Source organism: Akebia trifoliata, chromosome 16 (genome assembly GCF_017979445.1).
Source record: "Akebia trifoliata isolate Shusen 1 chromosome 16, ASM1797944v1, whole genome shotgun sequence".
NCBI classification, from domain to species: Eukaryota; Viridiplantae; Streptophyta; class Magnoliopsida; order Ranunculales; family Lardizabalaceae; genus Akebia; species Akebia trifoliata.
Genome location: NC_141390.1, coordinates 3,407,137 through 3,421,081, shown reverse-complemented (window position 1 = coordinate 3,421,081; position 13,945 = coordinate 3,407,137). Strand labels below are relative to the sequence as shown.

General features: G+C 32.9%; 1 protein-coding gene across 1 annotated transcript; it reads right to left on the bottom strand.

The window, feature by feature from the left end:
- Positions 1–460: 460 nt before the first annotated feature.
- On the bottom strand, positions 461–10,413 carry LOC147382299 (protein FAR1-RELATED SEQUENCE 6-like). The gene is made up of 3 exons (XM_086428398.1): positions 10,262–10,413; positions 4,162–4,724; positions 461–833 (listed from the first exon to the last, which is right to left on the bottom strand). Coding segments are annotated over exons 1-3 (777 nt in total). The 5' UTR covers positions 10,263–10,413; the 3' UTR covers positions 461–620.
- Between the last annotated feature and the right edge of the window lie 3,532 nt (positions 10,414–13,945).

The window sequence follows — 13,945 nt, the reverse complement described above, 5'->3', positions numbered from 1 at the left end:
CTGATCTGTTCCTTTGAGTCGGCGTAGATCACAGTAGGATCCTAAGAAAGAATGAACGACTCAGGGTCCCAAGAGTAAAATCTATAGACGTGTTTCCCCAAATATCAAATCTCCCAGTCATGATTGTTAAGTTCATGAAAACTTCTATTCCGTATGTTACTTGACAGAAGTCTATCTAAAAGTGACACATATTAATCGAGGTTGCACATGACTTGACATTTTACAAATAGCACAACAAAGAAGCTTTCATGCCGACACATGTCATCACCCCTAAAATTGTTAGTCAAATCAACATTCACCACAACCAGGAACCCCAAGGCTATAAACAGGTAGAAATCAAAGGAAAAGGTATGCAAGCTTCATTCTTGAGTGATTTGATTGTTGAAATATTATTCAAAGGCACCATCAGATGATTAGAAGCATCAACTTCATCTTTAGAAAGGAGTAGAGAGAATAGATCAAAAAGATAAAAGGACCCACTTATATTGCTATGAACTTGTAGAAAACATCGAATAGAAAAGAACCTAGAGCCCACCGATAATAGTCAACGAAAACATGGATATCAACAGAGCTAATGAAAAGAACAACAATAATAAAAAAAGGGAATAAGTATACCCAATCTATATGGTAAGAAGGTAAGAATCGTCTTGATCATCCTCAGCTTCCATTTCTTTTACATTCTCAACTATATTCTGAACAGTTTTGGTTAGGTGATCTGTGTGACGCCCAACATCATTCAAAATCATATCCAGTTGTTCCCGACACTCTGCTAATCGTTGATTTGCACGATGAAGCTCAGAGGAAAGTTCACGAATTTTCTTATCCTTCTCATCCTATACAGACAAGAGAAAACAAAATATTGGTTAATATAGAACATGTACAAATATAGTGTTTAGAAGTTCAGGGGTTGGTGCAGGATTCAATAAGCTTTTATGTTATGAGGTAATATAATCTTAATCATCAAATTTTCTGGACCTTCAAAAACAACATAGCAAACAGGGCATAAACGAGTTCTCGGAATACATTTCAACCCTGCATTGGTGAGCGTCTAGATTTTTTGTGACCCCACCTTCCCTGAGTTGCAATACTACCACGTTTGTTATCATGTGCCCTGCGGGCACACGTTAAGCTGCATTAAATATACCTTGCAAATAAGCATTTGAGGGTATTTTTGGTTTAAAACAAATATTTTGAGGGCATTTTTGGTAGGAAATTCAATTTTAAAGTGTATTTAATGCAGCTTAAAGTGTGCCCTTAGGGCACAAGTTAACAAAACCCTTCTACTAAATGCATTTTACATTCTCCTATTCTTGTTCTCAAGACTGTCAAAACTCATCCAACTTTCTAGACAATAGTAGTAGTGTGTCAAGAGTACTAGGATTATTGGGTAACATCTGGATATCTCACGACAAAAATGGGAAAATAAGATAAAAAATGAGACGCTTCATATATCTTGTTGATGGTGTTTTTGAAGATCTTCTGATTGCAATACAAAACTTCTTCCTATTGCATATATGGTCAAATTAACTGTTTTCTCCCATGAGCATATACTTTATATACCTCTTTTCTACAAAATTAATTTACAGAGTTGTGGCTTCCTACTGCCTTTCAAAATCGCTAGGTGGCTCTTCAACAAGTGCCCACGATAGAAGTTAAGTTGTTTGTGAACAGTATTCCTTGAATCCTTGCCAGCTGTCTTATCAGAGATCTCAACATATGAGGGCCTCCTCTAGTAATAAATTTTTAGGGGCTAAATGTTGGGCAATCAAGAAACACAGTGTGACAGATCGTAGAATAGATGAGGATGCTCAGATGGATGACTGAAAATACTAAGAAAGATTAAATTTGAAAGGAATGTGCATGCGTGAAATGTAGTAGTCCCAATATATGATAAACTAATGGAAAAGAGATTAAGACGGTCTGATCATATGAAACAAAGCCCAATTATAATTCCAGTTAGAAGGAATGTGCAAGTTGAAGGTTCTGGAAGAATGAGAGGGAGACTAAACTATATATGGATTGAGAGCAGATCTGAACACAAATGAAATAACAAAAGACATGGCCTTAGAAAAAAAAATAATGGATAGGAAAATGATTCATTCAATGACCCCAATTTGATTCATTCAACGACCCCAATTTTTGTGGTGATGAATGGAAACACTTTCAAAGCATCTCAAGATCACTCTTTAATTTGTTCACTATCTTACTAAAGACATCTAGGCAGAAATCAATATCATCGATGAAATGAAGATGCAGCACAATTGGTGTGCCCTAGCCTAACTTAAACCAAAAATCATTCCACAATTGTCAGCCACATCGGTAAGTTTCCAAATTGATCCAATCGGAATGATATACAAAAGAGTAGATAATGGATCACCACGTCTCAATACCTTGCACCTCCGAGATAAAAATTTTGGAGAATTGTTTACAAGAATAAAATGAGGTTGATGACACGCTCCAACATCCAATGTCTCCAGTTAGCCCCGAAGCTCATCCTTCCCGTGGAATAATCTAAGAACCCCCTTTAGCTTCCATAAGTTCATTCAAAGAATGAGGAACTTATGCCATCAAAGATGTATAAAAGCTCTCTCTATTGATGATTACCCTAGGGTTTGGAGTTATGGGGATTGATTGCAATTTTTTTGTCAACCAAGATTTGAGCATAAATTAGTCTTCATGACAAATGGCATCTAAGGATGGAAAACAAAGAATGCTCCTCGGATCTAGAACTCGTGCTTCATGCATTCCCAAAGGGGCCATAAATGATAAATCCAAATACAAGGCTTTTGCCCAATTGTCCATGTTAGTTCAATCTCCAAATTCCAAACTTCAGAGTCCAAGAGCAAGTTTAAATCTGCATTCCATATTCTGGATTACAATGAGAAGCTTCTCAAGATTATCATTTTGAAGGATAGAGGAACAGAAGTAAGCTTTTTCAACCAATGTCAGTCACTATCATCTAGTGATGCTTACATAGGTTGCACCTACTTGAGAAATCAACTTTCCAAACAAAAACTTACTGATATGAAAATGTGGTTGATTCTCCCCTACTCTCATTGGGACCTACCAATATTCTCGTTTTGCCTCATTTTCTCCAGCCAATAATAGCCTTTTATGGGTATATTCCACTCAACCTTCACTTGAAAATCTCAATTACTTGCTCATGATTACTGTGCATATAAAGATCAATCTCTCAAAAGGGAAAACATATATCCCACTGCAAGTACTCAAAAGGGAAAACAAATGATTTATAGTACACGCAGACCAACATATTGTGTATCTAATGATTTAAATAAAGATATAAGGCAACCTAATTTAAAAAAAAAAATTTAATTTGAGAGAGACTCAAAACAAAAACATTTATCAGAAGACATAACAAACAATCATAGAAGGAAGACCAAATGATAATACTAGGAAAAAAGATGGGAAAGTTAGCCGTGTCAACATAGAGGACAAGTACTCAGGACTAAACAATTGAATCCAATTCCTGCATAGATAGGGTTTTTCATATGTGGCAGCTGAGATATAGGAACCAAAGGTATTCCCATGCAGGAACACTCCACCTCCCCTTCGTGTGACAAGTTTCAGCCTAAAATTACTCCACTATGAGGCTAAAACAAAGCATGGTTCTTTCGTTTCCCCATCTTCATTCTTAAAAAGTAGAAAATGTGATCAAAACTACTAATTGATGAAAGTGCAAGACACAACAGTATGAAAATGCATTTGACAGATCTCCACATGCAAGAAAACACCAACCTTATCAGGCAAAAGGCTTCAATATCACCCCATAAAACATTATAACCAGTAACAAATATTAAATTGAGGTATCCATTCCATGAAAACTTTCAATTTACCCTCTATTTTTGGGCCTTTTGTGGGCCTAGTATTACTAGCAATTTCAATGGCTTCTTTATCTTAAAGAGAGAGATTCTATTGCCAAACAAACTTTTGCTAACGACACCCCAATTCATATGTAAATCACCAAAGAATTAGCACACATCTTGGGGTGGCATTAGCAAAAGTTGTGTGGCAATAGAAGCTCTCTAAAAAAGGATTGTTTAGATCCAATGGGACCAAATCTCATCACTTTTTCTCCTTCAAGACTTGGATCATGATACAGATATCTATTTAGGCAAAAAAGATATCTAAGAATGAACTGACCTGAGGTCGAGCCTGCACTGAACCCCGACGACCCTTAACAGTGGGTAACCCCAATGGATGACTATGCTCGGTTTCAAATTTCGTAATAACCCATTTCCCCAACTTCTCTTTCCTTACCATAATCATCGCCTTGCAACCTTCCCTTGTAACTGCCCGTTGTTTCCTCGTTTCACTCCGCTTTATTTTATTATTATTTAGGCGAAAACCTTCTTTGTTACAAAGAAATCTCCGACTAATAATTGATCCATCGCGTCCCGAACGATGGCAGTTACCAACACGGATAACAAAACCTGTGCGCTTAGCATATGCATCATAGTATATCATTGCAGCTTGTTCAGATTCAAACTCCATGCCAATATATGGTTCTACATTTCCGCCTACTTCATGAACAACTAAAACACCTCCATCAGAAGCCCCGACAATATCTCCATCCTCACATCCACGAACCTCTGTTCCAAAAGAAGTTTCTATCATCTTGTTGTACACATCAGAATCAGTCCCCATTCTAACAGAATCGTCTATCATCTTGTCATCATCATCACTTACGTAATCTTCGAAATTCACTGTTACACAACAGCATGATATCATTTTCCAAACTCATATATGAAGGTATTGAAGTTTAATGTTTGAGAAATGCATGAATTAAATAAAGAAAATTAAAGGCTTATAGAGGAAGAACTTGACTCTTGTTTACTGTTAATGCTGCAAATTTAATTATTAGATCTTATGTATAATGTACTCTATTTTGAGAAAAATGCTAAAAACAATATAAAGGACCTAAGATAACAGAACAGTCACTTTTATAAAGTCATTATTTATGGGGTATGAGCCAAGATTATTATAATGCCATGGTAAGTGGTTGTAACTTATGGCAGCCATTTTTAAGACCATGAGTTTATTGATTTTCTTATGCATGTAGATATATTGAATTACAGAAAGACGTGATTGTATAGTCTAGATAGCATCAAATCAAGGAACATGACTCATTCGGCGAGCTCCGGATTTTTAGAATGATAATAAAGATTTACGCATGTAGAAGAAATTTGGCATACTGCAGTATTCATTAATTCTTTTACAATGGTCTTCCTTTTTTGTGGAGTTCTCCCTTTTTAGTTGGTATTTTTGTTTCACAACAGTTACCTCTCCCGGCTGTTTTATGGCATTATCAACATCAATTCACTTATGCAAGTAATGCATATATTATTTTTTTCCCCTTTTTGATAAGCATGCGGACTAGTGGTTAGTATTAGTAAGTGAAGGTGGGTTTTGAAACCATGTTGTTGTATCGACATGTATTGACTTTAACGAACTTAGAAAGCTGGCACCATAAATGCACATATTGTTATCTTCATCAATTCTTCAACATTGGTCTCCTTCATGCATTTTCAATGAGGACACATGTTACGATCCTAGGTATGAAAGCCAACACCATGTCTCGGGTTCAAGTCCCAAAAAAGGTGACCTAGAGTTGTCTAGATGCCAAAAAGAAGGTTACCAAAGTGAAAGCCACCACAAAGTGGCAAACGCGAATGTTGGTTGCAAAGCATAGTAGTATGTTACAACCCAGGTGATAAGTGCTTAACTTCCAATATCATTATTTCCTAGGTGCTTTGGTTGTATTGGTTAGGTTCGTACCATCAAACAATGAAGGCCAATGTCGACACCAGTGAAAAACTACAATTAGTGCTAGTTGAACTCTCTAGAAGAGGAAAACATAGGCCACGAAAAAATGGCCCACTAATGTAGTAAAAGAGAGATATGCACCCCAAAAGAAGATATAGTGTTAGATAGGATTGAATGGTAAAACAGGATTGTTAGGAACCCTATTTGGTAGTAAGAATTTAGATTAGATTTTGAATATTTACCAAATAGATGGGTTTGATTAGATTTTTAGGGATTCTTCATGGTTTGAATTGATTATGATACCCAATTTTCCTATCTTATCAATGGAAAGCTGGTTTATAAATATGGGTTTACAACTTTAGTTTAGACTATAAAAATATTGGAGAGAAGTCCATTGGGAGGTTTTGCTCCTGATAAATTTGGGGGTCCAACTCAAAACCAATTGGCAATGAGTGGAGAGGCCCCACATAGCTAAACTCAACAGCTCCCTCAAAGTAGTCATATTAATAAAAATAGTCTAGTTTTCTATTTTTGAAGGAACAACATAGCTAAGTGGTAAGACATGCGGAGTGTTGAGCCTACGTCCTAGGTTCAAACCCCCTTGAACCCAACTTCATTTGCTAACCGCTAATAACCATATACCTATGCAAAAAAAAAAAATATCTATTTTTGAATTATTTTATTTTTTAGGTTCATAAATGATACCGAAACACCTTCTTGCACTGAAGTTTATGGGTCCAATAGAGGACAGACATGTTGTGAAGGCGAATGGTTGGAGGAAAATCCCCTTGAAATAGTCACCTTTATTTTGTAATTGTTCCAGGATCACGTTGTACTCACATGAATATTTTAAAATTGCAAATTGAAGAACACATTTATCTTCAATAAAATATTTGAAGAATCTTAGCAAAAAAATTTCAAACTTTAATATTGAGGATAAGGTTTCAAAAGGTAATGGAATGTTAGGAACCCTATTTGGTAGTTAGGACTTAGGACTTATATTAAGCTTTGAATATTAACAATAAGATATGTTTGATTAGATGAGGATTCTTAGTCATTTTAATTTATTGTTATACTTTGGCCTTTCTATCTTATCTATGAAAAGTATTTATAAATAAGGGCTTGGGACTTTGGGTTGGGAGGGTAATAAATATTGGAGAGAAGTCCATTTGGTAGTTTTCCCCTCGAAAAAGCAAGATGTGAGGAGGTCACCTCTCTCAAAGTTGCCAAATTAGTAAAATATATTATATTTTTGGATTCTTTATTTTTATTTTTATTTTTTAGGTTCGTAATAAATGCTATCAAAACACCTTCTTGGGTTGAAAGCTTTGGATTCAATAGAGGACAAGCACGTTGTGAAGGCTAAAGGTTGGTGGAAAACCCACTCAAAACGATCATCTTTGTTTTGTAATTGTTCCAAGGTCACATAGTGTTCACGTGAAGATTTAAAAATTGCAAATTGAAGAATGCGTTTGTATTAGAAGATTTGAAGAATCCTACCATTTTTTTTCCAAATAATAACCTTGAGGGCAAGGTTTCTTCTTAGGGTAGTTCATCGTTAGGAACCCTATTTAGTAGTTTGGATTTAAATTAAATTTTCAATATTTACCAATAATATGTGTTTGATTAGATGAAGATTCTTAGTGATTTTAAATTTTAATCTATTATAATAACATGGCTTTTCCATCTTACAAGTGAAAAGCATACTATAAATAAGAGTTTAAGAATTGGGTTAGAAGGATAAGAAATATAGGAGAGAAGTCCATTAGGAGGTTTTCTCCCTCAAAGAAGAAAGATGTTGGAGGTTTGTCCTATCAAAGTAGTCCTATTAATAAAATATATAATTTTCTATTTTTGTTTCTTTAAATTTTTAAGTTCATAACAAATTCTATCGGACCACTTTCTTGGGCTCAAGGTTATGGGCTCAGTAGAGGAAAAACATGTTGTGAAGATTGAAGAATTGAATAAAACATTTGTCTTCTATAGAAGATTTGAAGAATACTACTAATAAATTTTCAAAAATTTAATCTTGAGTACAAGGTTTCTTCAAAGGGTGGTTGAATGTTAGGAACCTTATTTTGGTATTTAGGATCATACTCACCAGGTGGGGATTCGGAAATAAGTCAGCAAGAGAAATTTTCAGAAAATTTGGTGTGTGTGTGGGGGGGGGGGGAGTTTAGCTACGGTTAGGGCCATCCAATTGTTTTTACTAAGTTGTGCTTTCATATTATATCATCAAATTTCATATTAAACTACAACAATAAATCACCAAATCCCATATTAATATCATTCATACATCCACAACAAATAATCACAAGTCCACAACAAATTCATAATTTATATCATTCAAATTATAGAAGGATTACAATCATGAACCCAAGTGGATTCATCAACAGATCAAAAAACATCAAATTCAATGTCAACTTCATTCTCCAGCACTTAATCAGTAAGATGCTCTTCATCATCTTATCGATGTCATCTCCTCTTACTAGAGCATCATAAGGGACTGGATATGAGAAGGCTGAATTTTAGTTTTGATAAGTAAAAATTTGTTAAAATGAGGACAAGATGTCCTCAAGGAAGAAATACATGCTAACTTCTCTCACTACTTACAAGATCACACTTGAAAAAATGTCTTCAAAACAACAAACCTTCTAAACTCCTTAAACAGTTTACAACAAAATAATAATAATAATAACAAACTAAGGATACTAATAATTAACTTGAGCAAAGAAGTTTCCTTTCCATCAAGCGTGCACCCATTTAAACAATATAGAAACACCCCATTTTTGTTTTTCCCTATTTAATTGCGAAAGTCGTAAAAATCATGACTTATTAAAAAAATTGAGATTAAATCGTGACTTTTTAATAATTTGCCAAATGTAGTGACTATGGTTAGGACTTAGATTAGATTTTAAATAATTACGAATAAGATGTGTTTTATTAGATGAGGATTCTTAGTGCTTTTAATTTATTACAATACCTTGGCTTTTTCTATCTTATCTATGAAAAAAAAGGTTATAAACAAGGGCTTAGGGTTTTTTTTTTTTGATAAGGGGAAAATACAATAAAAAGGTAGATCGAGGTGACCTACAACAAAGAAGAGAACAAAACTAGGGGGTTTGAAAGTTACATACGCTCTCCCACCTAACTAGGAAGTCCTCAAAGAACATCTCTCTAAACTCTTTATAGATCTTACACCAAAAGAACAAGAGCCCAAGAATCATCAACAACAACTCTTGGCTTAATTGCATCTTCCCTTAAAAAATTCTAGCATTTCTTTCCAACCAAATTCCCCATGTAATCACAAAAATAGTTAATCTCCACTAAAGCCTCTTGGAGAAGCGGAAGGTGGACCCCAACTGAAGCCATTTCCTGAATAAAGCTCTCACGGAACCCAGCAAACAACACTCCAACCCAAACAAGCTAAAAAAATGCACCCACACCTCAAACGACAAAGGACAATGCATGAGAAGGTGGTTGGCATTTCCTCATCTTGCAAACACATACCACCAAAGGACAAGGGCTTAGGGTTTTGGGTTGAGAGAAAGATAAATATTGAAGATAAGACCATTAGAGCATCTCCTACCAATCTATATATCTTCAAATTTAGTGGAGCTTTTGAAAAATCCAACTCCAACCAATCTTCAAATTTCTCTGTATCCATTATTCACTATCTAACTTTCACTTTTTGTCATTTTCTCTCCATTCAATCTTTTTTTAAAATACCATTTTTGTCCTTGATTTTTTTTATTTTATATAACTTCCAATTTATTTTAAATTTCTTTTCATATCCTTTTGATAAAGGTGAAATTTTTTAATCATGTTTTATTTTTTTTTTAAATCAACCCATCTCAACCAAAGGATTCTCAAATGTCAATATTAAAAAGAAATGTGATTTTTTTTTTTAATTGACCGAATAATGAGGTTTTACCCCTCAAAAAAAAAACAAGAAAAAAAAATTAATATTTAAGTTCGTAACAAGGATTCATCATGCAGATCCTAGGTTGTTTCTTCAACGAAGCTCGAATCTTTAACGACCATGACCATCACTGTTTCACGATCTGATCTCTCTCAGCTATTTTATCAAACAGGCCACAACGCATTTAGATTCCATTCATGAATTTCCCGCCATGAAATCGATATTATCTAGAAGACTGTAACAGTCTCAATGAACAAAATTTAGGTTTCGAAATCAAGCTTTGTTACTCGATCAAACCCTTTTAATGAAAAATCGGAGTCAAAATCTCTACTAAACACCAACATCTTTGAATTTCGAGGGTTAGAAATCAGTGTCTGTGAATTTCTAGGGTTTGGAGATTTAAACAAGGCGAAAACTTCGAATTCTAGAATTCCAGGCTCTCAGTCCATTATTAATTTTTATTTTTATTTTTAAATTTTTGCGGAAACGATCGTGTGTTTTTCACAGTAGAATATTATAATAAGAGAAGAAGAAAAAAAAAGAAGAAAAACTTACTTGAGTCCTTCTGAAGTTCTGGTGCTCCTCCTCCTACCTCTGCTTTGTACTTGTGTTTTTTTTTTTTTTTCTTTGTGTGGCTTAATGTGTTTAAGGGATTTGTAGGCCAACTTAAGTGGTGGGGACACAAATTCAACGGTTCTGATTGATGATTTAATGGGCCCACATTTTTTTACTTTGTACAAATACTGTGACATGTGTTATAGCTTTATCACCATCTGATCTAATCATACATTTTTAATTATTTGATTAGACCTTAAATGACAAAACTACCCTTAAATATGAGACAAAAAGTATTTAATATTTTAAATGACAAGATTACACATGTCTTGGGCCTTTGTAGGCCAACTTAATAATGGGACCACATTTTTTTACTTTGTACAAATACTGTTGACATGTGTTAGAGCTTTATCACCGATACTTAATCATACATTTTTTAATTATTTAATTAGACCTTAAATGAGACAAAAATATTTAATATTTTAAATGACAATATTACCTCGTGTTTACAAGTATTGATCATTAATATAGTAATTCATATATTGAAATTACAAATATATGCATCATTAAAAAATGAAAAATACATTCAATATTGCTATGATATATGCATACGAATTTATGAAAATATTCTCATAAAAATATAGTAAGTTGTAAAATAAAATTATAAAAAGAATCCATTGTCAAAAAAAAATTCAAATTTACACAAATACCCTCTGTAGAGGTAAAATTTTGAGTGTTGTTGATTCCTCAAGATTTAACCCTAACAATCAATCTTCATTATTCTTGATACACACAAATTATCAAAAATCACACAGAAAAATAATCAAAGAGAAGGGAAAAGGAGAGAAGACAAAAATAAAATTTGTTTACGAGGTTCGTCCTACAATCGAACTACGTTCTCAGGCTCTGAAGAGTCATTCCACTATTCTTCGAGTCATTACAAGATTTACAAAACCTTGCCTCCTTTACTTCTTTTCTTCCTCCTAGAGTCTCATCTTTTTACCTAATATCTTTCTTTATATAGATAAAAAGTCAAACTCTAAAAAGAAAGTAAAACCATTTAAGATTCTCTACAAAATCTATTCTTATATAGAAATAAATATTCTTTTGTCAATTAGGAAATTTTTTATTTCTGGATAAGATTACAATCTTTAACCAAATAAAATCCAATTCAAGATATATCAATCAATGCCTCAAGATACATATTAATTGTCGTGTGATTGATTATTGATATTCACTTTATTTACACCATGTGTCTAATATCAATTTTACCCTTTACACCCTCGATACTTCTTTGCAAGGTAATATGCATATAAAGTCATAAAATTCCCATCAAATATATGGTAATTTACATGGTAAAAGACTTACTTGATTTACACAATTATGAATTGACAAATTACTTTTACTTGCTTAGCATTAAAAAAAAAAACCTTACATTTAGAAATCACATAATGCCCTTAATCAAAGAAAACATTCAAATTAAAATATTTGTTGGGACTTTACCACGGTAATATGCATATATATGAAAAGACCATCAAAGTAAATTGCATATTGAAATTACAAAAGAGTGTTGATTTTCTAACTAGAAAGTCTTCACTCATCAATACTCAATTGACATGGCACAAACACGAAACCATAGATCTTTCCTTGGAATACACAATTGCACAAGTAATGACCCAAAAATTCAACTTGTGTCTCAAAGAAAATTTTAAAACTTTAATTCTGCGAATATTGAATTTTTATGATGGATTAAAAGTATGGATATTAATGTATAAACTTTTGAAAATAACCGACATCACCATTAGATCTAAGAGCGTCAAAAAACATATCTTAGCATGTAAATAAGCCTTAAACACAGGTAGAACGAAACAATTTCCAAATCTTCGAATTTCATGTTAAAGTTATACTTAAAAGATGGATGTTTTGATGGAGATAAAATTTTAGAGATTCGATTATACCATTAAACCCACATAGAAAAATTAACTAAAATAAATTATAAGTTTGCAAAAACCAAAATTAGGGATGTAGACTTTTTAATTAAAAATAAAATAATTATATTAATGACCTTTACGCCCTCAGGACATTATAAATACCTAAGTTAATAGAAAATTTATAGATTTTTCACAAAACACACATCCTCCTCTAAAACAAAACCCTAGCCTCCCTCCATTTTCCATCTAGTTTTTCATCTACATAGAGCTTCCGTTGGACTTCGACGTAGAAGAGAAAAATGATCAAATTCTCACAATCTTTTAAGAGAAATGAAAAGCCAAGATTTACGACCACATTCGATATGAAACCTTCAACCCAACTCAACCTCTCATATTCTTCATGAATTTTCTTGGCATAAATTTAAGGTCGGGAACTTCTGAATCTTTTTAATAGTTATAGTTTTCAATACATGTAAATTTTGATTCAAAACCTTATATGTTTTATTATAAAGTAAAAAAAAACTATTCTTTTTACAAATTCATACTTAACATTGATTTTTTTTTCTTTTCTTATTGGATCATGATTTGAAATTGATTTTTGAATAATTGAATAAATTTGGGGCAAAATCATCGAATGAGGTAACAAAAGTCCCCTTCGTTCGGTCAACCCAACAAGCTTGATTGATCCATTCTCCACCTAGATTGACCAACCATTCGTCCCATGAAGAACTTGAGAGTGCACAACTCTCGGGTTAGATCGATTGACTTACCTCGATCACCCGACTTTATGTTGAAAGCCTTAGTTCAACTTGTTTTCAGCACAATTTTTTTCCACCAGCATATGCACTTTCCAGCTCCTTATTTTCATTAAAAATATTTAAGTAAATGTCACTTTAAGGTATTTAATGAAAATTAGGCAATGCCCCCCTTTTAAAAATAATAACAATAGTTTACAAATCCAATTCTAAAAGTATCAAAATCTAATATTTTTGTTTAAGAACAAAAGATAAATTTTGACGTTTTTGTTAGATTTTCAATTTTCATTTTTTTTACTTTTCTTTCAAACTAAGTTTTAAAAACTGCATGATGTCAAATCTCATGATTACAACTTTTTATTCCAAAAAATCATTTTACATTTGAAGAACTTTAAAAATGACATTTCTGATACATAGCCAAATTTTTACCAACTTTTCATAATTTTAATTAATCGTTGATGGTTTAGCTCTGAATTGCCTATACAACATATTTTTGGTCATTTTTTAGTTACTCTCTTCAAATACTTTTATAAAATGAGTTTTGATATTTAAATTTTATTGAAAATTTTATTTTTTATTATTTCAAAGATTTGGTTGAGCTTGAGAAAAAAATGGTTTGAATTGTTAAAAAAATTGAGAGATTGTATTATAGGTGCGATATCTTATATTTTATAAATGAGAATATGGACTCTTTTTTATTGTGTGTGGTAGCAAGTGGATTTCCAAGATTAATTTTTATTTTTGTTATCGTGAGGTGATGTTTGCATATTTATTTAACATTCTATTATCGTGAGGCGATGTGCATTTGTAGACATGAGATATTCATTTTTGAACCTCAATGCTACGTTGTTTGGAGTCGTCATTATTCTTTTTTGGAAATAGGTATGAATGGACACCTAAATCAATTTTAAAAAAAAATCATTTTCATGGCATTATAATAATTCTCATTTATGAAAAATGTATGGTCTACTTAAGATCTAGGTAAGGGGATACGATTA

Excerpts from the sequence above, each read along its gene's own strand:
- LOC147382299 (XM_086428398.1), bottom strand. Across the intron at positions 834-4,161 it reads CAGTGCAGGCTCGACCTCAG|GATGAGAAGGATAAGAAAAT; the intron begins GTCAGTTCATTC and ends TTGTCTGTATAG.